We start from the raw sequence: 27643 nt of genomic DNA on the forward strand, positions 1-27643 counted from the left end.
TATAGATTGCATTATTGTTTTAAAAGTCATGAAGTGAAGTGATGCAGCTCTATCCCCTAGTGTGTACTGTACATGTACTAGAAAGATGAAACAAGATATTGCAATAGAGTTTTTGTATTTCGAAGCAGCCCGAGTATGTCCTAACAATAAATTGCCTCTTTAACTATTTGCTGGATATTCTAGAGTTTATTTGGTTTGTTTCCTTGGGGAACATCATATTATATTCTGACTTAATGAGTTGGAGAGATTAATTATGTTAATTCAGAAAATGCTTTTTTTTTAAAAAAAAACCTGTAATATAAATACAGCTCTTGTGAAACACCTTAATTTCCTTTTGCTTGTTGCAATTCTCAGATGGGTCAATTACAACGAGAGATAAAGCTGATTCTAAATATAACTTTAATTTCCTTAGTATGTCTTAAAGCAAGTTTAGCATATCTTTGCTACCTGTATAGTTTAATGCCTATTCAGTCTTAAGTCTTAAACTTCCTTCTTTTGACCCACACTTTTATCAACAGTAAAAGCCACCATTCTGCTTTTTATTTTTTTATTTTTTATTGACTTGGTCCCTGATGTTCAAAGAAGACTTCACTAACACCACTGTCCTTCGCATCTTCCTATTTCTATATCCCAACCAAAATCCATCCAACGTGATTGGTTACAATCAGCGTTATCCAATCTAGCTTACAGTACAGCAACTCCCTTCACATTCAGTCTTTTTCTTCATGTCACGAGGAGTAGAGATTTGTGCTTATCACCAAATAAAATTGCAGTGCAAAATTTAAACATAAAAGTTACACAATTAAAAGTTAATATATGGCACCACAGCCTATTAATTCACATATAGTACAACAGACCAGTAAGAACAGACAATAATATGAACAGAGCTAAAAAGGGTGAGCTTGCATAGCAATGCACAAAAGAAATTATATACAGAGGAAATCCTTTGCTTCCTGGAGGGCGAGCTTTGTTTTCTTTCTTTTTTGTTTACTCCTGACAAGAAAGAGTTAAGGTGGGTGGTGTACGTAACAGAAGAACAAAAGGAAAATATCTGTGGGATATGTGTGGCTGTGTGTCTTTACATTGCATTTACAGTTCTTTTAATAGTACATAAATAAAGAAATTGTTCATTGCACTGGTTAAGTGTCATCACTTCCATGAGTTCAGACCTGATGGTCCTTCAGAGCAGCTTTGCATGTCTCATCTCAGTTACTCTATAAAGAGAAAAAACAAATCAGAAGTAAGTTTGCATTTAAGTGCAGTATCCTTTAATCCAGCATACCAAAAACCAAAGGGAACAGATAATAAGTGAAAGTAACATCATCAAATAGAGTCTGTGAGTTTGTGAATGTAAGAAATTTTACTGAAATGAGATGGGAAGGGGGAAAAAAAGAAACGTTGTGGAATTTGGATATTTGAAATTCAACTAGAGCTATTTTGCACTTTTGTGAATCCATAATTATTCCAAAATAAAAGTTAAAGAAAAATCCAAGTACTCATGAATCAAAATAAAAATTATAAACATAGCTTAGTAATAATCAGTTTAGTAATATGTAGCAATAACTCATATCAATAAATAATTTAAAGTTTTGAAAGTATTTTTAGTTTTCATTATTTCATGTCATCCCCAGTCTGCCACGTGAGCATAACACCAATGTAATTTTTTAGATAAGAAAAAAGATTAGGAAGGCAGCTAGTTTGCTTTCTCTTTTCACATAACCAGTAAGCAGTTAAGGAGGTTGGAACCCAGGGCTGTCCTTAGCAGTGTTTTTAAACTGTATTGAAAGAAGCAGTTGAACATATTCAGCAACTATTATTCTGAAATAGAATAGCAAAATTGGTAACTTTCCTGATTAAATTAGCAGGAGTTCAATGCTTTTTACTGTGACATACAGTAACATTCTAAATTTCTCTATTTCCTAGTACTTTATATTTAGAAAACAGATTAGTTGTAATAAGCACCAATGTTGGTTCCCTATTCATAAAGAGAAATTTATTTCTAAGTTATGTTGTAATAATCAAAGTATTTCAAGTTAACTACAATCAAAGATCAACTTTCAAGGTTGATTCACCAAATTAAAAAAAAAAAAAAAAGAATTCCTAAGGAGGTTTTTTAAAAGTACCAAAAAGCTAATATGTTTCCCATTAGTGTACTCAGTTAAAAAGGCAAAAAAGTTATAGAGTGGACCATATTTAATCAACTTATAAGTATTAAGATTAATTGCCTATGTTAAGATAATTTTTGTATAATAGAAATCAAATTTTAAAGAAAAGGACATGTTTATTAAATTGACTGTTGTAAATAGCAATGGTCTAAGTTATAAACAAACCTGCTCAAAATTGTAATTGATCTCATAGTAGAGCAAGTTTTCTACTGTTGTGAAATTTGTTTATTGTGGCAATGTTTTTTATGAGGTTCAGGACATGCTACCCCAAAATATAGCACCTTAGTATATTTTATATCTTAAGTGAAGGAGTTCGAGGACACAGCAGAAGCAGGAAGGTCACTCTGGCCTCCCCCGTTCACCCTTCTTTCCTCACACAGGTTATAAAACTGCCCTGTGACAGTTACCCCCGCCCCTATAGTGCCAGGAGGAAGGAGGACACTCTTATTACAAGAGTTGGGGCTGAGAAATCTGTGTAAACAAACCTTATTAAACTAACCCTTATCATCCTAGTTACTTCTTCACCATTCACTACCCTTAGCTCAAACCTTTCTATTTGTCAATTCTTCACATACGTATTGTTTCTTTGTCTAAAAGGTAGAAAAGTTTCTGCCTCTTGTCAGTTTTTTAGGTCTTCATCCTCTTGAGAAGGTTCCCATGCATATGCAAAATATTAATAAAATGTATTTTTTCCCTGTTAATCTTTGTCAGTTTAAATTTCAGATACAGCCAGGGAACCTAAGAGGTTTGAATAAAACTTTTGCCTCAGATATTCTTTCTAGGTCACCATAGCCTTTTAAATCTCCTACAGCACTTACATAATTCACTTGTAAACTGTCCTTGACTATTTGAGCCCATATAGCCTATGTCAAGAAGGTCGCTGACATTGCGCTGGTGGCCCCCCTTCAGCACCTCAGCTTTCCTAGGTCCAGTGGATCCTTTAGAAGATGCTGTTCCTGATGAGCTGTGACCTCCTGGAGACGGAAAGTTGGGCTTGCTGTAGGGCACCAAGGTCTCCTCTGGAAAAAAAAAAGAAACATAAAGTGCTAAGTTAAACAGCAGCATGTTGACGAACAAACTTAACTTTAAATATTTAGCTCAAGATGAACTATTTTACCATTTTGCTTTTTAGTAAAATTAAAAATATGAGATTTAACAAGGCCTGAAAATTAAAAGAAATTTCCATGTGCAAGCAACATTTCCTACAATAAGATCTAAAGCAGAATTAAATTAAAAGATGTATTGGAATACGTATACAATGTTACATATCATTTTCAAAATTTAAAGATATTATAAAAGAGACCTCATACAATGAACCATATTATTTAACGAAAACATTTCTGAGAATAATTTCTGTAGTTTAGTGGAGGCTCCAATTTAATATTTCTATTAAGATTGAAAGACCATGGTTTTGATTTTAAATTATGGAAACATTTTTTCTCAAATTATATAAAGAACTATATATCAGCTATTAAAAATAAGCTTCTTAAATTTCTATTGTTTCTTGAGAAAGAAATACATTATTTGAAAGCCTGTATTCTTCCTTAACAGAAAAAGAGAAACTCATACAGTTTAATAAATAATGTGTCTATTCTCTTTATGCATCATCTCTCTACAAATAATGTACATAACTATTAATACTTTGAAATGCTTTTTCTTCCTTTCTTTTTTCTCTTCCTCATTTCCCTATTTCCTTCTCTTCTTCCTTCCTTCTTTCTTTCTTTCTTTTTTTAATATGTTTTTCTTGTCATTTAGAGAGAGAAGAGGGAGAGGGAGAAAGGGATAGAAACATCAATAATGAGAGAGAATCATTGATTGGCTGCATCCCTCATGCCCCCTACTAGGGATTGAGCCCACAACTGGGTCATATGCCCTGTGGGAATCGAACCTGAAACCTCTTGGTTCCTGCGATGGTGTTCAACCACTGAGCCACATTGGGCTGGGCTCTTGCTTCTTTCTTTCTTCCTTCCTATTTTTTTTTCTCTCTCTACTACCTTTCTTTTTTCTTTTTCTAGTATCGATTATTCTTACTATGGTTATATGACTAAAAAAATTGCTGACTAAATTTAGTATTTATTTCTTTAGATAATCTTAATAACAAAGATCACATGATTCTTCTCTCATTCTTAATGATGAACCTTCTTAAATATTTCACTAAACCTAGATGTTAATATTGTCATTTTTTAGCCATTGCATAAACTATATTTCTAAAACCTTGAGCACCAAGTTGTGACAAAATATAATATTAAAAATGCATGGGGAGATGACATATCTAGAATAGATTCAGTCCAAATGAATAAATGAATGTACAAGGAAACTCTTTCAAAATTGTGTGTGTGTGTGTGTGTGTGTTTTAATAACCAAGGAATCCTGACATAAGAAGAGATATTCCAGAAAATGCATTTCTGAAACAGGCTCACCACCAACCTCCCTCACCCCCACCCCCCACCAAAAAAAATCCAACCATGAACCACCAAATTTATTTTGTGATATTTCCAGGAAACTTGATTTATAAACAAGAACATTCCCCCATTAAATTGTTAACAATTAACTAAATTTAATCGGCTGGAGAAAGTATAGACCCAGTTTAACCTTTTCTAACATGAGGATTCTGTGATTGAGCATTGATTCGTAACTTTATTGATTATTTCAATTAATTCAGCAATTTGACTGAAGTGAGTTCTTCTTTCAGAATGACTAGTTACTTCAGTCAAAATGAGCAAATTGGTTAGAGGCAGAGTTTAAACTGACATTAAAGGTGAAATTTTTGTGGTCTTAAAAGTACTCAATATAAACATTGAAAAGCAAAAAAAAACCAAAACCTCAAATTGTCTCATGAGCACTACAGATGGAGGTTGGAAGTCTCTAAGCTCAAAGATCCTATGCAGAGGTTAACTTGAGGAGCAATCCCTATTGGGATCAGCCTTCACGGATGTGCTGGTCGCTCTGCTTCGGAATTCCAAATTCAATTAGTGACTCAAGGCAAATGCATTTCAGAAGCCCTTAAACAACTGCCATTTCTAAAATACCTGGTAGAGAAAAAATGGTAAAAGTCCACACTTGGTTGGGACTGTGCAGAACACACCTGGTCCAACACCTTGTTTGTGTAGGGCTTTCCGTATGTCTTCCTGGCGTTCTGTGGAGTTAATCCATTCCTGGGTTTGTCGCTGCCACTCTAGGGACGTTCTAGCTGGACAATCCAATGAGCTCTTTGTGTCTTCTAAGTTGGATGCTTGTTGTCTCTCCAGAGAGCTTCCTTTTCTCTCTGTTGAGTTTTCCACGTTACCAACATGCTGGCTCGGGCCTATTTGTTGCCTTATACCCTGACCTGGAGGGGGGTCTGGTGGTGGTGGAAGATCTAAAAATTTTGAATAACGTTTAGAATGGACTAAATTTAATGAAAAAAAAAATACAGGTTTTAGTTCAAGATGAAGAAAAAACAAAAAACCCTGCCCTGTTAAAAGTATCACCCATGCAAAAAATATTTTTTTTGGGGAAAAGGCAAATTATTTACATCCAAATGCATATTATTGATCTCATTGCTATCTTTTGATTACAGTGTCTTTGAAATGAAATCAACTGACTTTATTCAGTTTATGTGGAAAATGTTTTCAATTGCACATTGAGGCTAACATTTAAGGTACAAAGGGCAGTTTATGATTTCTCCATATTTAATCCATTGTTCACCCCCACTTCCCAGAGTAGAAATATCATGACACAAAATGACTAGAAATTCTAGCAGCTGTGTTAATAAAAGGCTCTATGAAGTATAAATGCTGTCCTGCCAATCTCCATAGGAAATTTTGCCCTTGGGAAATTAAGAACTCTATGCGGTATCATATGCAACATATGACTGCCTTTACTCATGTATGTGGCACATTTAGCAACAAAGGTTTAAGCTAACATTTATGAAATGCAATTAACATTCTGCCTGACAACCAATGCTAGCTATTCATTTCATGGGTTAACTAATGAGTTACAACTAATATGTTACACACTTCCAATGTATTAATTTTAATAAGTAACAACCAGTGTTCAGGGCACAGAGAGAATATGCTTCATGGTGCTAGAATAGACACTGTATCATGAAAATTTGAGATATAGTGGCATAGTTAATTTTTCAGAAAAGTTCTTTAAATTACATATCAGATATGAAAAAATTAAAAGTTCAAAGACTTGGCTAATTTTTTATTGTCTTTTTATTAGCTCTTTAGATTGTCATTACTTTTATATTTGTAATGTCTTCAGTTGTGACATCATAGAACCTTCTTTCATATTCTTTAAGTACTATACTAGTTCTATTATACTAGTCATACCAGTGCTGAAATTACTTCATTGAAGTAATTGAAATCTAAACATTTTTAATACTCTTTGGATTATTTTCTTCTGGCATCCCATTAATTTTTTTTCATCCTTAGAATGTCAATAATCTTATTCTTTATTCATAAATACCAAATATCATATACAATATGCATATTTATTTCATTATAGAGGATAATGTACATAATATAGGTAATTAATTCCCATACAATTTTTATAATTGTGCTCTTGTTTCTAATAGTATTGTTTGTAAAATTAAAAGGGAAAGGTATATATATATATATTTTTGGACCATAGTTAACTTCCTTAAAGAAATCTAAGCTGCTCCTTTTAAAGATTTTCTTAAGAAACGTTATACTTTCTTTATGAGGAAAGTGATATTGTCCTCTGTTGAACTGATAGCAATGGTCTCCTCAGCATCTGCTCAGGAAGTTCCCACGTTGGAGCAGAGCTTTTAATTCTCATGTATGTCCACTTGTTAGATGATGAATTGCTAATTATTGAAGGGGACAGAGTTTCTGTCTGGGAGAATCAAGTTGCATTTGGAATCTTGCTTCCAAAAAGGAAGAGCTAATCTAATATTGAGATATCTGTTTGTTAAATAATTCACCAAAGAGTTTGGTGTTTCCTTTGTATTCAAAGCTGACTTCCTTCAGTATGTATTATTATAAATTCAAATTCATTATATAATTTGAGTTATTGGATTTAAGACTGCCAGTAGGAGAGAAATTATTGTAATTTCTTCCAAAACAACATATTTTATCATTGATTTTTATTCTCTATCAGAGCAGTTTAATTTTTTAAATGGCCCAAATGGAATCTGCTTATGTTAGCTAAAATTCTGATCACTATTTAATTTAACCTGAATTTATACAGCTACATAATTAATACCCTTGGAGCTTGTATATCCTAAAAAGAAAGAGCATTGCATATACATTGAAATAAAAAAAAATTGGAAGAAAGATAGAAGTGAGAATGGCTGTGGAAAAAAATAAAAGTATGTAATCAAATATATTTACTTAAATTAAATTTATTATTCATTTCTATTTTGATTCTTTTTAACAGAATCAATTTGCTAAAGAGTCTCTTACTGGCCTATTAAAGATTTGCTATTTTCTGGCACATAGAAATACAGTAGTCCAATGATACATATGCCAATATTTCTCTCTCTCTCTCTCTCTCTCACTCTCTCTCTCTCTCTCTCTTAGAAAAAATGGAGACATGGAAAAATTACATATCTACAGCCTGGATCTCTTTTCCCATGAACTCCCAACTCATATAACCAAATCCACACTGAATAGTTGGACTTACATGTTTAGAAGGCTTCTCAAATTTCACATACCCAACCTGAGCTCTAGATCTTCCTCTACAATACATGCTCCCTCTGCAGTGTTCCTCATCTCAATTAGTAGCTCTTCCATTCTATAAGTTTACCAAAACTTTGATGTAATCTTTGACCTCCCTGCCTTACAGCCTATGATAATTTTATTCACAAATTCTGTGGACTCTATCTGCAAACCAGAATTCAACCTTTATCATTGCTTCCACTGATTCTACCTTGGTGTGAATCACTATCATCTACTCCCTCTAGAACTCCTACAACCTCCTATGTGGTTTCTGCATTTCCACATAGAAGCACATTCAGCCAGTTTGTTTGGTTCTCATTGCCTATCATTTGGTATGAGCTTAAATATTTGAATTAAAAATTTAACAAAACAGCCAGAGTGACTATTTTATAAAAACAAAAGTAAGATCATGTCACTCCGCTTGCCTTAATATGCACATACATATGCACACACACACTTCATGCACCTCCAGGGTTTCCCCATTCAAAGTAAGAGCCAAGATCCTTATAGAAGCTTAAGGGTCCTACAAACTCTAGCCCTAGTTGACTTGTCTGACTTTGTATTCTATTTTGTTGCTCTCTCTGCTTTAGTCACACTGTTCCTCTTGCTTTTAATCAAATAAGCTTCAGACTTCCACTTACTGTTTTCATATTCTGAAATGACTCTCTCCCCCATCCCCCCTCCCAGATATAAGCATTGCTCTTTCCCTTAAAATCTTCCAGTGTTTTCTCAAATGTCAGCTTTTCTGAGCCCTCTACTTAAAAGTTGCCCCCCCCATCTTTGTATATTTTTTCTCGATGACACTTACTACCATTTTACATACTTTTTTAAATTTTTATTTTCACCTAAGGGTATTTATTTTGAAATTATCTATCTTCTCCCATCAGAATACAAGTTTTAGGAGGGCAGGGCATTTTGTTTGTTTGGTTCCCATTGCCTATCATTTAGTATGAGCTTAATAAATATTTGAATGAATAGTTTAATAAATAAAGAAATTTTCTCAATTGTCGAAGCTAGATTGTGAAAGAGCCCCTTATCTGAATGGGGTATTTAGAATGAGTGGTGAACAGGCTGGAAGGAGATGATCTAGGAAGAAAGGCTGATGAAGAGAGAACTACCTTCTCTACCTTTTTTGTTCAGCAGTGATCCAGGTATCAGACTTATGCAAATGAAATGGAAGATTTGAATTGAGTAATTCCAGCTTAGGAGAGACTTTAATCAAGGGAGAAGAACACTCTTTAATGTACGTGGGTGTTTGCATAGCATTTGGAATGGAGACTGACATTTCCCACCATTCCCGATTGCTCTTACTGAACACAAAGAAATATTGCTTCACCACTCTAGTAGTTAGTTTGATGCCATGTGACAAAGTCCTTGCCAAAGAAATAAGAAAAGTTATATGTGCCACTTGCTGGCCTGACCATGGAACATCCCAAGTGAATAACCCATGTTCTGTCTTCTCCTCACTCAGAAACCATAAAGGTCCCATCTTAAAAATAATGGTGTCCCAACATTGAAGGAGCATTTATCCTTACATTACTACTTAGAGGAGAACCATGTGACCTTTATAAAATCATTGTGTCTGGGAGAAACAAACATTTACTGTGCCAAGCCATTGAAGAATATAAGTTGTTTGGCATAGTAGGTAGCAATAATTACTCTGATGAATATTCTCATAAAATACTATTGTAAATAATGCAAACATTTTAGTGCAAAATATCTATATGCTAAGTGCTACTAAACACTAACCTTTCCAAAAAGGACAGTTGGGTTTTATATACAAATATTATAAAAGCATTACTAATATATAGATTCATAGCATATAAATGTTATTATATATACATTTGCTGTAAAATACTAATATCCTTCAGGATAATCTGTGGAGTGCCATACAAAATAAATGTCCTTGTATCATAACTAAAATGTCATTGGGTGAAACACTTGGGAAGACATGTGAGCCAATATTTCCTTTTCAATATCACTACTTCTAAAAGGTATTCACTAAGAACACATAATCAATAACCGCTTTTTGGAATGCTGACAAATTTGAAAAGTTAGGGAGCTATTTGCTTCTTAAAAAGCTAAGATATATATTGATCATGCTTTAACTAGGAGATAGTTTTCTTTAACCAGACGTTCTAATAAAGCTTGCAAGAAAAGTGTTTTAGGAAGAAGAAGAGAGATCTCTATTTTCTTGATTTATATTGTATCTTCCACATATTCTGGATATGGTCTTCAAACAATTTGAAAAAGCCACAGAAAAAACATATACTTGGATTTTTTTCTATTTTCATAACATTCATAGCAGAAAAATGACACAAATTCTAAGATTTATAACTAGCATGTCAGTGAGAGTAATCCTTCTTATTCAGAGGGAATAAGATCAACACTAGAGGCTGCTTTGAGCACTCAACTAATCTTCAGAACATCTGAGGTAGAAAGGCAGTCAGTGAGCATTTTTCCTCACCACAGGATATCCATTCATAGAGAATAAAATCTCAATTGTACCCCTACCCTCAGATTCCATAGAAATATTTTCCAATGAAATCAAAGTAAGTGGGATAGATAAGTAAACCTGAAAGCTCTTAAAACAAGTTATGTTTAGCTTTAAAATCTTAACATTATACGATGACAATAGAAAGCACAAAAATTGCTGTCAGACACCCCTCCCTCTACCAAAACTAATAAAGAACAAGTACTTTTTTCCCAACTAAGCCTTATTCAGTCCTGTAATTAGTGCTAAGGACTTGGTCATAGCTTCTCAAAGCCTACTGCATACTGGATTTACCTGTGGAGCTTTAAAAATACTCATAGCTGCTTTTCATCCCGGAACAATTAAATCAAAATCTCTGGGATATATTTTAGGAGCTCCCCAGATGGTCTGATGTACAGCCTAGCTAGAGTTATCCCTTTTTGTTTAGTAAAATTATCTCATGATAAGGTTTATGTGCTTTTAGGGAGTAGTGTTGAGAAGAAGGAAGAAATTTACCTTTGGGTTCAACATTATACTAAGTATAATAAATCATACATATTCCTTGGAATTAAACTTAAAATGAATATTTTATTCCTTTTTTAAATATATGAAAATTAAGTTGAATATATGGTAAATAATTACTGCTTCGCAGATCTCATGAATTACTCATCAAAGAACAAGGACATTTTCCATTGTGTTTCTTGAAACTAGCAGTGGTTAAGCAAATACTCAAAGATGGATGCTATACAACAATAAGAGGGTTGAAATAGATCAGCAAACTGTGGGCCATTGGACAAATTCAGCTGCTTCCTGTTTTGTCAGTAAAGTTTATTGAAAATCAGTCACATCCATTCAGTAACTTTTTTCTTTGGCTGTACCAGGGCATCAATGTCAGGGTGAGTAGTTGTAACAGAAGACTATATGGCCTGCTAAAGCCAAAATATATATGTTAGCTGGACTTTTCAGAAAAAGTTTGCTGACCCATCAACTGGATAATCTACAGAATGTTTTTAGTCCTAAAATTTACAAAACTAAAAAACTCCTGAATTGCAAATCAGTCTTTTCCAGAAGTAAAATAATCTAAAATGGCTTACTTTAATATAGAAATGTTCCAACAACATGACATGGCAAGTGCACATGCTACTGATGTTTTTCCCCTAAGCTTATAAGGGAATATTCACTATAAAGCATTAATGGGTAATGCCAAAATGGTAGAAAAATCAACATTGAAAAGTAGTATGGCATCCACTTCTTTGGGCTTGGTAATATAGAAATAATTCCAGATTGCTAAAAAAGAGGGTGTTTTATTTAAACAAGACCACATTTCCAGGTTTTCTGCCTTGATATATAATGAGGGATGCCTAATCTACCATAGCTACTTTAACCTCCATCAGTGATGGCACATGGCTTAGCTCTTCAGTGAGGAGACAGGAGAGAAGGAATCAAACCTACCATCTGTCATTCCTTCCCTTCGATGAGGCAATGATGGTTGTTGGTCCATTCGCCCTCCCTTGTGTTTTTTAGTCGGCCTAGGCCTCTGACTTTGACTCAGGGCTGCACTGGTGTTACTGTCAGTAGAAAATGGGCTGGTTGGTCGAGGCCTTTGAGAGGAGGTAAAGGCTTTGCCTAAAAACAAACAAACAAACAAAAAACAATGGGAAGGGGATATGGAGAATGTTATTTTAAGATTCTGATTCTATCTGTCTTGTATTTTTTGCTCCTTCTAACTTGTAAACCTGCCTGGAGATGCTATTTGGAGATTCCAGACACTGGTGCATCTCCATAGAAAAATGTATGCCTCGCTGCATTTGTCTTGCCCAATTTTTAATAACCAACATTCTACCCGTTGAAAAATTAAAACAAATAAATATAAAACAAATCCACATGATCTTATGTGATTGTGTTTTTATTTAACCTTGATAATCTTAGCAATATTTTCATAGGTATTTGGCAAATTCATGCAGCTTTTACTTCTTAAAATTAAAGAAGCTATTTCTGAAAAAAATTTATGTGCTGTCTTATTTGCTTAACCAAATTTCACCCTTAAGTCCCACAAACTCTGAGTACAGAAAAATGTCCTATTGTAATTACATCTAAAAATTTACATGAAAGATCTGCTCAGACACATATATTAAATTAACCTTAGTGCTCATACACATACATAATGAATTGTACTTCTTTGAGCAGAAGCTCAATAACATTAGCGTATAGTACAGGATAGGGAGCAGGTTAAAACCACCTTGTATATCTACAGTACAATGGGTGTTTCTAATTGATAATATTGTATCTGAGCAGACTCCAAATTCTCATTGAAAAATGAAATGTGCTATGCCCTTTTCTTGTGGCTTAGTGTACATATGTAGGGAAATTTACTTTGGGAAAAGGTTAGCTAATCCATTTTCAACATCTTTTAATTTTAATATTGTGGCAAGATAGGGTTGGCTTATGTGCAAATATATATTCTCTTGTGCATGTTTCATTTCATACAAAATTATTGCATAAAATGTAGTTATATTTTCTTATGTCAGTGTGAGAATATTGCTTAATGTTTTATTAGCTATTAGCATACATGCAAGAAATCCACTTAGCCCTCTAATTATTAGTTTCCTTGTACTTTCTCACTGCTCTGCTCATAGCTCTGCCACAAAAATCACCCAGGCAATATAAAGTTTCTGACTTAATGCCTTATAAAGCAAGAAAATTCAAATAACAATTACATTACAACATATTTTAGTCCAGATGCTATATAAAAAATAAACCTCTGCAATGCTTAGATAATCTTTTTATTTTATTCAAAGATACCTAATGCACACTCAAAGGAAATAATCTTGATATATTTCAAAGACAATTTCTAAGACTCATTTGTATAACCTGAGAATTTAGTGCAGGGTCAAAATCATTTTTACTTTATTATTTGGGTACTATTAAGATTTGAAAAATGGATTTAGAATTTCTTCAGTTTTTTATTAGGTAGCTAAGTTTGATTTATATATTAGGACCTTATTATATATGCATTTAAGAAGTATAGATAGTCATGTAATACCATGCATCATGCCAAAATTATTTTGTTTCAGTAAAACAAATGATGACAAATTACTGATCTATTATTAAAGTGAATCCCACATTTATTTGGGGGATGACCAGCTATATGTAAGATTATATAATTGGTCTTTTATATTATTACTTGTTATTATCATAAGCCAAAAGTAGATTACATTAAAAAACAACACACATATAGTCATAATTTTTTTCAACTTGCAAATGCAGTGGATCTATCTTTTATTAGCATCCTTAAAAAACACACAATGTTATTGGATTAACATTTTAACAGCCAAATAAGTAATAATACCACCAGCCATTTGAATTGTTAGACTGACAGCCTTAGACCAATTCACCCCATGCTGAGAAGGCCTTCCCAGAAAATGCATTTGCAGAAAGAAATGGGGCAAAGGAAAGTAATGAAGATAAAAGCTGAATAATTTTAATCACTGGGTACATTATTGATTCTGTGAGAATTTTGCAAAGTGTGAGTTATTGCAAATTTAATGGCAATCTTAGTTGCAGCTTTGCTGTAATATAAAAAGGAAGCATATCCCAATTAATCAGCAGAACCGTGAAGGGAAAGGGAAATAAAGGTTGGAAAGTGTTGAGTAGGAGCCTATTCTTGGATCTGCAAAACTAGCATCAGAAGAGCTCTGCTAATTAAGCATCCAAACTGTGGTCATGCATACTAAAGAAATCCCTTCAATCAGACTCACTGAGGAGAAAGGACAGAAGAATAGCTCAGTGTCCAAAGAACAAGATTCTCTCATGCAAAGAGTGTTGACCCAGAGTCTACCAACCTGTTCTTGTAAGGCTGGTTCCATCCAGCCTAAAGCCAGCTTTATCTGCTGCTGCCACCAGAGCTTGTGCAAAACTGCCGCTGGCAAAGATGGAGCCATCTGAGGAGCTACCTACGCTAGATCTATGACTAGAAAAGTTACGATCCTCATCAGATGCAGAGCCCCATCCATTTACCATTGAACCTAAAAACAAATGTTGTCTAGTGAGTTGTAGATACTGGAGAGCTCATCTGCACACACTATGCGAATGGAACAAGCTGGCTTCCTCAACTCCTCAGTCTTCCTTGACATAAATCTGGTATCATCTGACTTCTTTAGCCACATGCAAGCATCACCCATGTTTTAAGTATTCCCACTGCAGAAGAATGAGGCTCATTTAAAACCTGTATCTGTTTGCAACACATGAATAAAACATGTTCCACATGGTTCCATTCTTACCTTGTTAAAATTATTACACATGATCATTTTCCAGGAAAGAATTGCTATGTATACTTTAAGTCTACAGTTCAGAGAAGAACACTTTTGATGAACTAAATTATAGTGTATTTAAAGTAAACATATCAAGAACTCAGTTGAAGAAATAGTGTGAATATATTTTTAATTTAATGCAACCTCTAATAATAATTTGCCTGAAATCTAACCTTGAACTCTGTAGAAGGGTTAGAATTATTTTAAGATTTTAAAGTAAAAACTTAATTATGCAGAAAAAAATAGTGAACATTCATAAACAAAAACATTTATAAATAATACCAGAGCAAATAGACTTAGAAAATAAGAAATATGTATCTTTGGAAAGTCCTATTAATTTCAAAACTCACTATGCTTTTTTGCTTTTTAATTAAGAACTTCAGTTTTCTCTTCAGTGCTAATTTTTATTTTAGAAAGTTAACCATTATGAAGAATATCACTGGCATTCTGCAAAATGCAACATGGCAATAGAGGAAAAAATCAGCTTTATGTGTAAAGAGCTGCAAGATATGGAGATACTGAGAAATAACTTTTATTCTTAGTTTTTATCAAGTCATTTACAATTTTATATATTTTTCTTAGACTAAACACATCAAAACCTGAATCTATTAAATTATACAATTAATATTACAATATTTATTTCAGTTGGTATACCATTAATTTTTAACACAATAAAGTACCAAATGTTGCTTATTCAAATTTTTTTTAAAAAAAAGAATTAAATATTTATGGAACACTAACTTAAGGTTTCTAAATAAACCAAACACATATTCATATACAAGACATCAAAGTCAAGCGCCATAGATTTTTTTCTGCTTTTCTCCAATATTTAAGAAACAAAAGTATGTTGCTATGATGAAGCATTTGTACTTTTTTAGTAAAGGGGCCAGGATACAATCACACGGGTTCATGCACTTTTGAGAGAGAGAAAACAGAAACCGAAGAGGTTAGAAGGATTTGAGAAGTTAAAAGGGTGTTAAGTGTAGCAGAAAAAGATAGAGTTTTGATTCTATTTGCCAAAAGCACAGAGATACACTTTTTACTTTCAAAACAAATTCCCTTGACACAGGCCACTGAAAGGAAGCCGAGATAACACCAGCAACTGAGCCTCCTCCGAGAGAACCATTTCTGATTTAATAATCACAAGTCAAGGACCAACAGTTCAAAATGAAGGGAGAAATGATGCACTAGGCTTTGCAATATAATGTTACAGTAGATAAGAAACATATCAAAGTGATTCAGTCAGTAATCACAAAAGAACTCAAAACCCTGGAACCGAGGATAGTTTTGAAACCCGTGAAAGCTCAGGCCAGTCCCTCCTATGTTCTGTTTTCCATGTTTCTAAATGTCTACTCAACATCTGTGAACACATCTGTGTCAGCTATCTGAAACTCACTCTCCAAACAAGCATCTCCTTTAGAACAGCCTCAATTTCATTCCCAACTGATTTTCTTCTAGTCCCTCTATGTTCCTCATTGTCACTGAATTAATTTTCTGAAACACTTTTCACATTCAAGCTTACCTAGTTTGCCAATGCCACATTCAAACACCAAACTGGGTATTTGAGATTCTTCAATATCAAGCCCAGCCTACCTTTCTAGCCCCATTTCCTCTTACAGCCTGTGTAGTCCTGTTGCCTCACCCATATAACATTACTCACACACCTCTGAATTGTGACTGACTCTATTAACCACTGTGAAACTTTAAAGTCCAAATCAATATCATCTCTTTGATCACCCTGATTCTGCCTCACCTTCAACCCTGTCTAAAGGAGAATCAATCTCTCTGCCTCCTGTGTTTTTCAAACAGTATTCACACAGTAGCACATCAGGTCTCTACAAACTACAGTTTGCTGCATATATGTTTCCTCTTCTAGAAAATGTCTCATTCACTTTTATATCTCTTATACGGGGACATTGCACAGTAGACATTTCAATAAACATCAAGAATATTAAATTAAATATCTTAAACATTTTCATTATTCACTATAAATTCTATTTGTGATTCTATTCCATGTGTAATTCCCTAGTAATTACCTTATTTTAGTTACAGAATGTGCTTATAAGAACTCCTAGAAAACACTAAATAAGAAGTACAATGTTCGGTTCGAGAAACCAAGATGGCGGCGTAGATAAACACCTGAACTGCTGCCTTGCACAACAATTTCAAAACTACAACTAAAAGACAAAACGAACATCATCCAGAACCACAGGAAGGCTGGCTGAGTGGAAATTCTACAACTAGAAGGAAAGAGAAAAGCACACTGAGACTCAGAGGAGCTGCGGAAGTAAAGGCAGAGGTACGGAGGCACACGCGCGGAGAGGGCTGGCAACTGAGTACACGGCTGGCTTTCTCGATCAGGCGGGAGACAAAAGCTCCTGACTGCTCTGAACTCCAGTTCCGGGTGAGACTCTGGGGACCCAGACTCATACGGGGAGAAACTGGACTGTCTGGCAGCGGGCAAAACTTTAGGGCGGCTTTCTCTCAGACGTGCTCGCAGCGATTACTAGATTACCACGGGACACTGAGACCCAGGGGCCTCTTAGGGCAGGGCTGACGGGAAGCCATAGCTGTTTGCTACTCCCTGAGACTCTGCCCCAGTCCAGCTGAGCGCAGAGGCTTTTGCATATGAATGGCCTGGTCCTTTGAATTCTGAACTTAACTAACAAACTGCACCTGTGTCAGTGAGACCCAGAACATCCAAAAGAAGGCGCAAGGCCCCACAGCAGCTTGCAATGCTTCACAGCTGGGCCTCATCTGGGCACTTCTAAAACCCAAACAAAGAAGAGGAATCTGCAGATTTGTCCGTAGCTCCTGCTGGGTGGCCTCAGGCAGAGGCTAAATTAGCACCTCCTTGAAGATCCAAGAGCCAGTGTACCCAGGGGTCAGAGTAGGACCATCCAGATTACAACTCTTCAGATCCATAAGGGACACACTCAGGGGGCAGACTCAGTGAGCACCAAAGCCCCATTGAAACAAGTCTTGTCTCATAAGGGTGTCTCCAGCATAGAAGTTCTCCCATCGTAGACACAGCTGATCCTCACAGCCAATTGGCCTGGAGGTCAATTCCTCCCAGTGATACCAACAACAATCAAGGCATAACTACACCAAGTATGTGCACACAGCCCACAAAGGGGTGCACCAAGAGTGTCCACCTCAGGTAACTGGGGAGGCTGAGCCACTGGGCCCTATAGGACACCTAGCACAAAAAGCCACTCTATCAACTCAGGGAAGCAGCCAAAATGTGGAGACAAAGAAAGAGGTCACAAATGAAAGAAATGGAGGAAAGCAAATGACTGGATATAGAGTTCAAAATCACGGTTATAAGGTTTTTCAAGAATTTTCTAGATAAGGCCAATAAATTTAGTGAGACCCTTGAGGATATGACAAAGGACCAACTAGAAATTAAGCATACACTGACTGAAATGAAATATAATATACAGAGATCCAACAGCAGACTAGAGGATCGCAAGAATCAAGTCAAAGATTTGAAATACAAAGAAACAAAAAACACCCAACCAGAAAAGCATAAAGAAAAAAGAATCCAAAAATATGAAGATAGTGTAAGGAGCCTCTGGGACAACTTCAAGCGTACCAACATCCAAATTATGGGGGTGCCAGAAGAAGAGAGAGAGCAAGATATTGAAAACCTATTTGAAGAAATAATGACAGAAAACTTCCCCTACCTGGTGAAAGAAATAGAATGACAAGTCCAGGAAGTGCACAGAACCTCAAACAAAAGGAATCCAAAGAGGACCACACCAAGACACATCATAATTAAAATGCCAAGAGCAAAAGACAAAGAGAGAATATTAAAAGCAGCAAGAGAAAAATAGTTAGTTACCTACAAGGGAGCACCCATATGATTGTCAGCTGATTTCTCAACAGAAACTATGCAGGCCAGAAAGAAGTGGCAAGAAATATTCAAAGTGATAAATAGCAAGAACCTACAACCAAGATTACTCTACACAGCAAAGCTATCATTCAGAATTGAAGGTCAGATAAAGAGCTTCACAGATAAGAAAAAGCTAAAGGAGTTCATCACCACCAAACCAGTATTATATGAAATGCTGAAAGGTATTCTTTAAGAAGAGGAAGAAGAAGTAAAAGGTAAAGATAAAAATTATGAACAACAAATACTTATCTATCAACAAGTGAATCTAAAAATCAAGTGAATAGAAAATCTGATGAACAGAATAAACTGGTGAATATAATAGAATCAGGGTCATAGAAAGGGAGTGGACTGACAATTCTCAAGGGGAAAGGGGTGTGGGGGGTGCGGAAAGAGACTGGACAAAAATCTTACACCTATGGATGAGGACAGTGGGGGAGGGAAGTAAGGGCAGAGGGTGAGGTGGGAACCGGGTGGAGGGGAGCTATGGGGGGGGGGGGGGGGAAAGAGGAACAATTGTAATAATCTGAACAATAAAGATTTATTAAAAATAAATAAATAAATAAATAAGTAAATAAGTAAATAAAAAGAAATACAATATTAGTCAACTTTTGTCAATTACTTGGACAATGGAAAAAAGCAATGATGTAATTACCTAAAAGAAGAAAAAATATCCTATATAATAAAAGGCTAATATGCAAATAGACTGAACCGCAGAACAACCAGTTGTCTTGATGTGCGCTGACCACCAGTGGGCACGCACGGAACATGGCGGGTGTCAGCTGCAGCAGGATGGTGGAGCAGGTGAGTGGGAATGCCAGATCAAGGTGGTGTACCAGTCGCTGTCATCTGGGTGAGCTTCTGGTGGTTACTGAAAATTCTTTCCTCCCTCGCACTGAGTTCCCACCTGGCACTCACACCTGCTGCCGGGGCTGGCCCCACTTGCACCCGCTGCCGGCAGCCAGTGCTGGCCCCGATTGCTTGGTGCCATCAGTGGGTGCGAGTGGTGGCTGCCAGCCCCGATCGCCCCTCAGGGCTTCTCCACCTCCCCCTACTCCTGAGGGGTGATTGGGGCAGCAGCCGCTGCTCACACTTGCTGACAGTACCGGCCCTGCTTGCACCCGCTGCTGGTGCTGGACCCAATCACTCTGCGCCATCAGTGGGTGTGAGCGGGGCTGGCGCCCAGCAGTGTGTGGGAGCGGCAGTGGCGGGAGCGGGGCTGCAGGCAGACAGGGGACCAGGAGCTTTGGCGGGAGGGACCGGGCGGGGGCGCAGAGGATGGGCTGAGACCCGCCCCTATGCCCACTGCAGCCTCGCAGCCCACAGTTCCTTTCAAGGCGCACGAATTTGTGCACTGGGCCCCTAATATATATATCAATCTTGACTATGATTTGATAACTTGAATATTGATATTTATCAGTATCTTATTCAAATTAAGACAACAATGTTACATTAGGTAGCAATTTACATTTTCTTCTGACTTTTCTATTCATACTCACTCATCTAAATGTACAAAGCCCCCTCCCTTCTTTTTAAAAATGTTTCTTTCTCCACTATAGTTGGGTCTGTTTTTGTTTGTTGGTTGGTTGGTGTTTTTTGTTGTTCAAGTTGGCTTGCTGTGTGGTTCTATTCCAAAGATTTAGCATTTGGACAAACTTAGTCTCTGAACATGTAAAACTTAGGAAAAATCCTACACCACAGCAGTGTCACTAAAGAAATGCCACCCTCTGAGATCTCTTAACAGAAAGTTTAGTTTGACTTTTTCAAAGAACCCCTGTTCATCTCCTTGCAACAGTGAGTCCCTCTATATGAGGATTTCCATGTACAAATTTGCTAAACCCTAAACTATGCAACTGCTTTCCTGCCTCTGTGTTCTTGATCTGAATTTATCTCAATGTTAATACTCCTTGCCATGTGTTCAGAAATTCCTTACTCATGAAGTTTTCCGTGATTTTGTTTCCTTTCCTGGGAAGAGAGAGTAGCATGGAAGACCTGGGTTTGAGTGTTTGTGAAAATAGAAAGAACACCAGCTATTCTTTCCTTCCTACTCTCTGTAAGAGCAAAGAAATGAAGCAGATAACTTCAGAGTTGAAGAGATGTGAGCCACAGGGATTTGGCCATGTTGGGCAATTTCACCTCCCTGTGGTTACCATTCTTTCCCATTTTTTATATTTAAACATCAAGAATGGCCTGAAGATTTATATGAACTAGCAAAAAAAAGACAGCTATTGGAAGAAAATAAAAACATTGATTCATGAATTAGAAAACAAGCATAATTGGTTTTATTTATAAATGTTAATGTAAATATAAAAATTAAAATGATTCTAAGTAAAACAGCTCAGGTAGAGAATGTTTACAAATTACAACCAATCCATAGCAACTTGACATGTTATAGCCCCAAACATAATCAATACATATTTAAACTTTTAATGAAAAATTAATTTATGCCACATAGCCAAATTTATCTATGTTTACATTTTCAATCTTTCTAAATATCTTAGGTTCAAAATTGTTGAAAGGTAAAAAATAAAATTAAAAATATAACCCCCCATATTTATTCCAGCTGTTAAAGAACTGTATACAGGACATTAAGTTGTTGCTCAAATGTCACTGAGCAGTAAAATACCGTGATAAAGTGGTATCTTGCTGTGTCTCTATTACAGCTCAGCACTAAAATTAATTTATGATCAGTCATCAATTCATTTACATTTCATTTTATGCTAAATCCTTCCTGGCTGATAAATCCTTATCCTTAGACCTAATAAGCTAGAGTAAAGTCTGTGCTTTATACTAATTGTTGCATTACCATTTTTATGAGATACAAAAACTGGCTGTCCCCCATTTTTTTCAGTCAATATGTAATCCAGAAAATCTTCCTATTAAGTACAATCTGTCTAACTGTCTATATATATAAAAGCCCAGCACCCAGAACGGCGGAACGACCAGAATGACCGGAACGACTAGACCCTGATCAGCCCCCTCGCCCCGGCCCAGCCACCCATCGGCCCCCAACACCCTGATTGGGGGTGGGGCCTACTGGCCAACCTCCCGCGGCCCCTCCCCCTGCTGCCCAGCCTGATGGGCCCCCATTGGGGTGGGCCGGGAAGAACCCACCCATGCACAAATTCATACACCGGGCCTCTAGTCTGTTCAATAAAATCTTCAGTTATAAGTGTCTTTGGACAAATCAATCCAAATATTGATTTCTACCTAGATGTAGGAAAACATGTCTGATCTTTAGAGGTCCCTCTTTCACTCAAAAAAAAATTTGAACATGAAACAATTCCACCCACATGGAATTTGATATGCAAATTGACCTACCTTCGCTATGCCCAAGCCACGCCCACCAGCCAATCAGGGTGAGTATGCAAATTAGCCCAACCAAGATGGCGGTTAATTTGCATATCAAGACAGCGTAGAAAGAAGCGAAGCACTGCAGAAGGGAGCGAAGCTGCGGAGAAGCAAGCAGGTGGGGCGGCGGAGAAGGGAAGCAAGCAAGCGGGGTGGGCAGAGAAGGGAGGCAAGCCGGTGCTGCCTGACTTAGCCCGAACGGTCCAGGCCGCCATAGACCCGGCAGGCCTGGTGGGCAGCGTCTGATGTCACCCACAAGGTCCAGGCCAGGATAGTGACCGGGCAGACTCGGCAGGCAGCACCTGATGCTGTCCGCGGGGTCCAGGCGGTAATCGGGACCGGGCAGGCCCAGCGGACAGCGCCTGACATCACCTGCGGGACCGGGAAGCCTTTGGGACTAAGCATGGCAGCTGTCCGCGGGGTCCAGGGGGCGATCTGGATGGGCAGGCGGCATGGACAGCGCCTGATGTCACCCGCGGGGTCCAGGTGGTGATCGGGACTGGGCTGGCCTGGCAAATAGTGCCTGACGTCATCCAGCGGAGTCCAGGTGGCGATCGGGACTGGGCAGTTCCAGCAGGCATTGCCTGACGCTGCTCGTGGGGCCCAGGGGGTGATGGGGACCTGGCAAGTGGCATGGACAGTGCCTGATGCTGCCCGCGGGGTCCAGGGTACCATTAGGACCAGGCAGGCAGCATGGGCAGTGCCTGATGTCACCCGCGGGGTCCAGGCGGCGATCGGGACCGGGCAGTTTCAGCAGGCAGCGCCTGACGCTGCTCGCGGGGTCCAGGGGGAGATCAGGACCTGGCAAGTGGCATGGACAGCACCTGACGCTGCCCGTGGGGTCCAGGGTGCTATTGGGACCAGACAGGCAGCATGGACAGCACCTGACGCTACCCGCGGGGTCCAGGGGGAGATAGGGACTGGGCAGGCAGCATGGACAGCGGCTGACACTACCCACGGGGTCCAGGTGGCAATCGGGACTGGGCAGGTGGCATGGACACCGCCTGACGCTGCCCTGTGGGGTCCCCGCGGCAATCTGGACCTGGCTGGCGGCATGGACATCACCTGACATTGTCTGTGGGGTCCAGGGGATGATCGGGACCTGGCAGGCGGCATGGGTAGCACCTGACATCACCTGCGGGGTGCAGGCGGCAATCGGGACTGGGCAGTTCTAGCAGGCAGCGCCTGATGCTGTCTGTGGGATCCAGGGAGCTATCGGTACCAGGCAGGCGGCATGAACAGCGCCTGACACTGCCCGCGGGGTCCAGGCAGCGATCAGGACCAGGAAGGCGGCATGGATAGCACCTGATGTCACCCATGGGGTCCAGGGTGCAATCGGGACTGGGCAGGTAGCGTGGTCAGTGCCTGACTTTGCCTGCGGGCTCCGTAGGCGGGGGTGGCCAGGGTCTCCGGGATCACTGTCTGCCCCGGGCCACCTGAGGACACCGGTGGAGCAGGCCAGGGTTGAACATTTTAATGAAAATGCGATGCCTGTGCCCTGCCCCACCGCGCCCTGTCCCTGGAGAGGAGAGGGAAGTGGGCAGTTAGGAGGCACCGGGGCTCTGAAGTGGCTGGGAACAACCTCCAGGCGAACTACCCGGAAGAGGTGCTGAACCATGAGGATGCAGAGGGCTGGCTGATGGAGGTGAGCAAAGGTGCAGATGAGGCGGCTCTTGCCAGCGTCGAGCTGGAAAAGTGCATCAAAAGCCTGATGGACAAAATCGCCTTTCTGAAGAAGGTGCATGTCCAGTATGCTCAGATCTCCGTGGAGATGGACGTGTTCTCCAAGTCCGACTTCTCCGCTATGCTCAAGGACATCCGCACCCAGTATGAGAAGCTGGCTGCCAAGAACATGCAGAATGCCGAAGAATGATACAAGAGCCGCTTCACCATGCTGACAGAGAGCACTGCCAAGAGCACCTACGTGGTGCGGGCCAGCGACTGCTTAAGGCCAAGACCCTGGAGATTGAAGCAAGCTGGGGCATGAACAAAGTGCTGGGAAAGCAGCTGCAAGAGCTGGAGGATAAGCAGAACTCTGACGTTAGTGCTATGCAGGACACAATCAACAAATTAGAAAATGAGTTGAGAACCACAAAGAGTGAAATGGCAGGATATTTAAAAGAATACCAGGACCTCTTCAATGTGAAGATAGTTTCGGATATTGACATCGCAGCTCACAGGAAACTCTTGGAAGGTGAGGAGACCCGGCTCAGTTTCACCAGCGTGGGAAGCATAGCCAGCGGCTACTACCAGAATTCCCAGGTCTTTGGTGATCTGCCTACGGTGGTTTACAGACTAGCTCCTACTTGATGTCTGCTCACTCCTTCCCTTCTTAATACACCAGCCACGTCCAGGAGGAGCAGATCGAGGTGGAGGAGATCATTGAGGCTGCAAAAGCTGAGGAAGCTAAGGATGAACCCCCTTCTGAAGGAGAAGCTGAAGAGGAGGAAAAGGAGAAGGAAGAGGCGGAGGAAGAGGAAGGAGAGGAAGAGGAAGAAGGTGCCAAGGAAGAATTTGAGGATGCAAAGGAGGAAGAATGAGGTGAAGGTGAAGGAGAAGATGCCCAAGAAGCTGAGGACGAGAAGAAATGAAGGTGCTGGGGAGGAGCAAGCAACCAAGAAGAAAGATTGAGCCCTCCTTTCCTTAATTATTTCAGAAATAATCCTCCCAAAACCAGGTCAACCCCGCCACCAACCAAGCAGTTGAGTTCCCAATACTATATGAATTAAGAAGTCAATATATATAACATTCTGAGGTGACTCAGGTTGGACATTAAATGTTGTGCTATGACTTTTCTCCTTATGAAGAGTATCTGTTTGCTTGCAGAGTGGCTTCCTGGCTTGCTGCCAGCCTGTGCATGGTCCACACTTATGAGTTCAGGATCTATGACAATGTGAATAATTCAGATGTTTACAATAAAAACACATGAATACATGAATTCACTAATGTTAATGTTAAATTTCATGGAAAAAATAATCCTTTGAATCTTTGGTGGTTAGAAATTAAAGACCTCAAATCATGTGCAATAAACAGTAAATAAAGTTACACTGAATGACAAAAAAAAATACATTAGGGGCCAGGAAACATCAAAAGAACTGGGGAACCATTCCCAGATCAGGAAGGGAAGTCACAGGGTGTATATTATTGCTATGAATACAGTATTTCCTACTACTTACAACATATACAATGTAATGTATTAGATGCCTTCCTATTGGATGAAGTATGCATTCTCATAGAGTAATACTGGTAGATATATTATAGTTATGGCAGTATGTTATATCCTATCTATATTAATAAAAGGGTAATATGCTAATTAGACCATGAGACCTTCCAGATGTCCTTCTGGACAAAGCCATGGTGGTGGGGCTGAGGCAGAAGTGGTTATGGGTGATCAGACCAGGAGGGGAGGGCAGTTGGGGGTGATCAGGCTGGTGGGGGGGTGTAGTTGGGGGCAAGCAGGCCAGCAGGCAGAGTGGTTAGGGGAGATCAAGCAGGCAGGCAGGTGAGCGGTTAGGAGCCAGTAGTCCCACATTGTGAGGGGTTTGTCCAACTGCAGGTTTAGGCCCGATCCCACAGGGGTCCCTCTCCCTTGGAGAGGATGCAGGCCAGGCTGAGGGACCACCCCTTCCCCATGCACACATTTCGTGCACTGGGCCACTAGTTATAAAATATCTTTCTTTGGATATTTCATAGCTGTTAACTTGTTCTGTTCAGATAAAAATTGAACAGATGATGTTCCCCTTTTATCTGTCACATTTTGGAGATTATATTTAATTTCTTTTATAATACAGCAAAGCTGTGGAGGTAGTCTAAGAAAACAACAATTATTTTTAGCAATATTTCTGAAATTTCCCTAATATTGAAATATTTTCCTTACATTTTTTGCAACAAAAGCAAGGAGTCAGGTCACACGTTTAAGTGGCCAATTTTCTAAAAGCTGTGTGGTCCAATAAGATGTTGAGGCTGCCAGGTTTTATTGATTTCAAAATGATCTGGTTTGGGAGTTCAAGTAAAACCTCAAAAGACATAAAGTACAGAAAATATAGAGTCACAATTTCCTTTCAGCTGCGGTATTTCTGTGGGGTCCAGCAGAGAAGGGAACTTTTTTTTTCCATTTCCCTTCCCAGCACTCGCTCTCAGTGTTACTCTCTGTGATCAATGTGGCAGTTCCGATCTTGGCTCCACTTGTAGGACATTTTCCTCCTGCCTCCTCTCCCATTGCCTTCTGTTTCTTTTTGCCTGTGGTGGAGTCATTAAATTCAGGAAACATTTACACTGGACTCCCACCGTAAACGTTACAGAAAGAAGTATTGAAGGCTTCCCATCCTGTTACCCAAATGTGGGTTTGGCGTTTACGAAGAAATATTTCAAGCGTATTCCTGAAGGCTAACACAATCCTTCATGTGCACTTTCCAGCCCCCAATAGAGTGCACTGTGCTGTGATCAACACATCTTTATACTTTTTACAACCAAACAGGTTTAAACTCCAAGTACAAATTAAAATTATAAAAATGAGATTTCCTTTAAAAAGTGCTGATAGAGTTGAATTTTATTAGAATGAGTAACTATTCTTGAATATAGAAATAAATATGAGAAAAATAAAGGTGTTTTTTTTTCCTAAAAATTACTATTTTTTGATCTTGGTTTAGTGTATAAGGGTAAGAAATAATGTTTTCAGGGATGAAATTACATATTCTATTTATTCAAATGTAGAGAGGGGGCAGAGAGAGAGAGAGAGAGAGAGAGAGAGAGAGAGAGAGAGGGAGAGAGAGAAAGAGAGAGGTTAAGTAATAGACTGGAAAATCATTTTCCCCTTAAATATACTACATCCAGACATTAGAAAAAGTTGGGCATTTCCATAGCAGGGATTATGATAACTTATGTATACTAACAAAAAGGTAATATGCTAGTTAAACTGGACGTCTTCTGGACATCCTTCTGGACATCCTTCCGGACAAAGCTGCAGTGGCTGCGAGGGCCGAGGGCCGGCAGCGCGGGAGAGGCGGTGGCATGGGAGAGGCGGAGGTGCAGGCCAATCCAGTGCTGTGGACCCTTCTGCAGAGGCCCTGGTCTCAGAGCTCCCCCTTCCACAGAGGCAGCCACAGAGGCAGCGGCATAGGCCAGGTCCCAGCGCCATGCCTCCACAGAGACTGGACCAGGTGGGTCCTGCTGTGCCTCAACCTCCGACAGTCCCTCCCCCAGCCGGCCTGGCCCCAGCCAGGTGGGGGGGCTGGGTCAGCACTAAGAAGCAAGGGCCAAGGGCCAGCAGCGTGGTGGCAGCCAGCAGTGGCAGTAGCAGTGGGGTGATGGGGGCGGCGCCTTCCCCTGATTGGCCTGGTCGCCTCCCGGAGAGGGAGGCCAGACTGCGGCTTAGGTCCGCTCCCCCTGGGGAGTGGCCCTAAGCTGTCAGTAGGACAACCCCTGAGGGCTCCTGGACTGTGAGAGGGGGCAGGCTGGGCTGAAGGACCCCCCCCCCCCCCGCCACAGTGCATGAATTTTCGTGCACTGGGCCTCTAGTCTTTAGCATAAGACTGACTGATTTTGAATCTTCTTCTACCACTTATGTGACATTGAAAAGGACTTTAAACCCATCTGTGACACAATTCCTTTTCTATAAAAAGAGAATAAACAGGGAAGGGAGGTTGAGGACAAGTCAAAGAGGGTAAAAGGAGGATAAATGGTGATGGAAGGAGACTAGACTTTGGGTAGTGAACTCACAATACAATACACAGATGATGTATTATAGAATTGTACACATGAAACCTGTATTATTAACTGTTGTAACC

The 27643-nt window shown here is 39.2% G+C and overlaps 1 protein-coding gene across 1 annotated transcript in view; it reads right to left on the reverse strand.

The window, feature by feature from the left end:
* Positions 1–2948: 2948 nt before the first annotated feature.
* The window catches only part of ROBO2 (roundabout guidance receptor 2), a gene marked incomplete at its 3' end in the record, with an annotated part of 701349 nt that continues 676654 nt past the window's right edge, over positions 2949–27643 (reverse strand). The window contains exons 25-28 of the mRNA XM_079766360.1: positions 14147–14329; positions 11757–11930; positions 5251–5523; positions 2949–3184 (exon numbers count right to left, since the gene is read on the reverse strand). Coding sequence (XP_079622486.1) covers positions 2949–3184; positions 5251–5523; positions 11757–11930; positions 14147–14329 — 866 coding nt within the window. The remainder of the gene's footprint in view (positions 3185–5250; positions 5524–11756; positions 11931–14146; positions 14330–27643) is intronic.

The sequence above is a fragment of the Cnephaeus nilssonii genome (genome assembly GCF_951640355.1).
Source record: "Cnephaeus nilssonii genome assembly, chromosome: 3".
NCBI lineage: Eukaryota > Metazoa > Chordata > Mammalia > Chiroptera > Vespertilionidae > Cnephaeus > Cnephaeus nilssonii.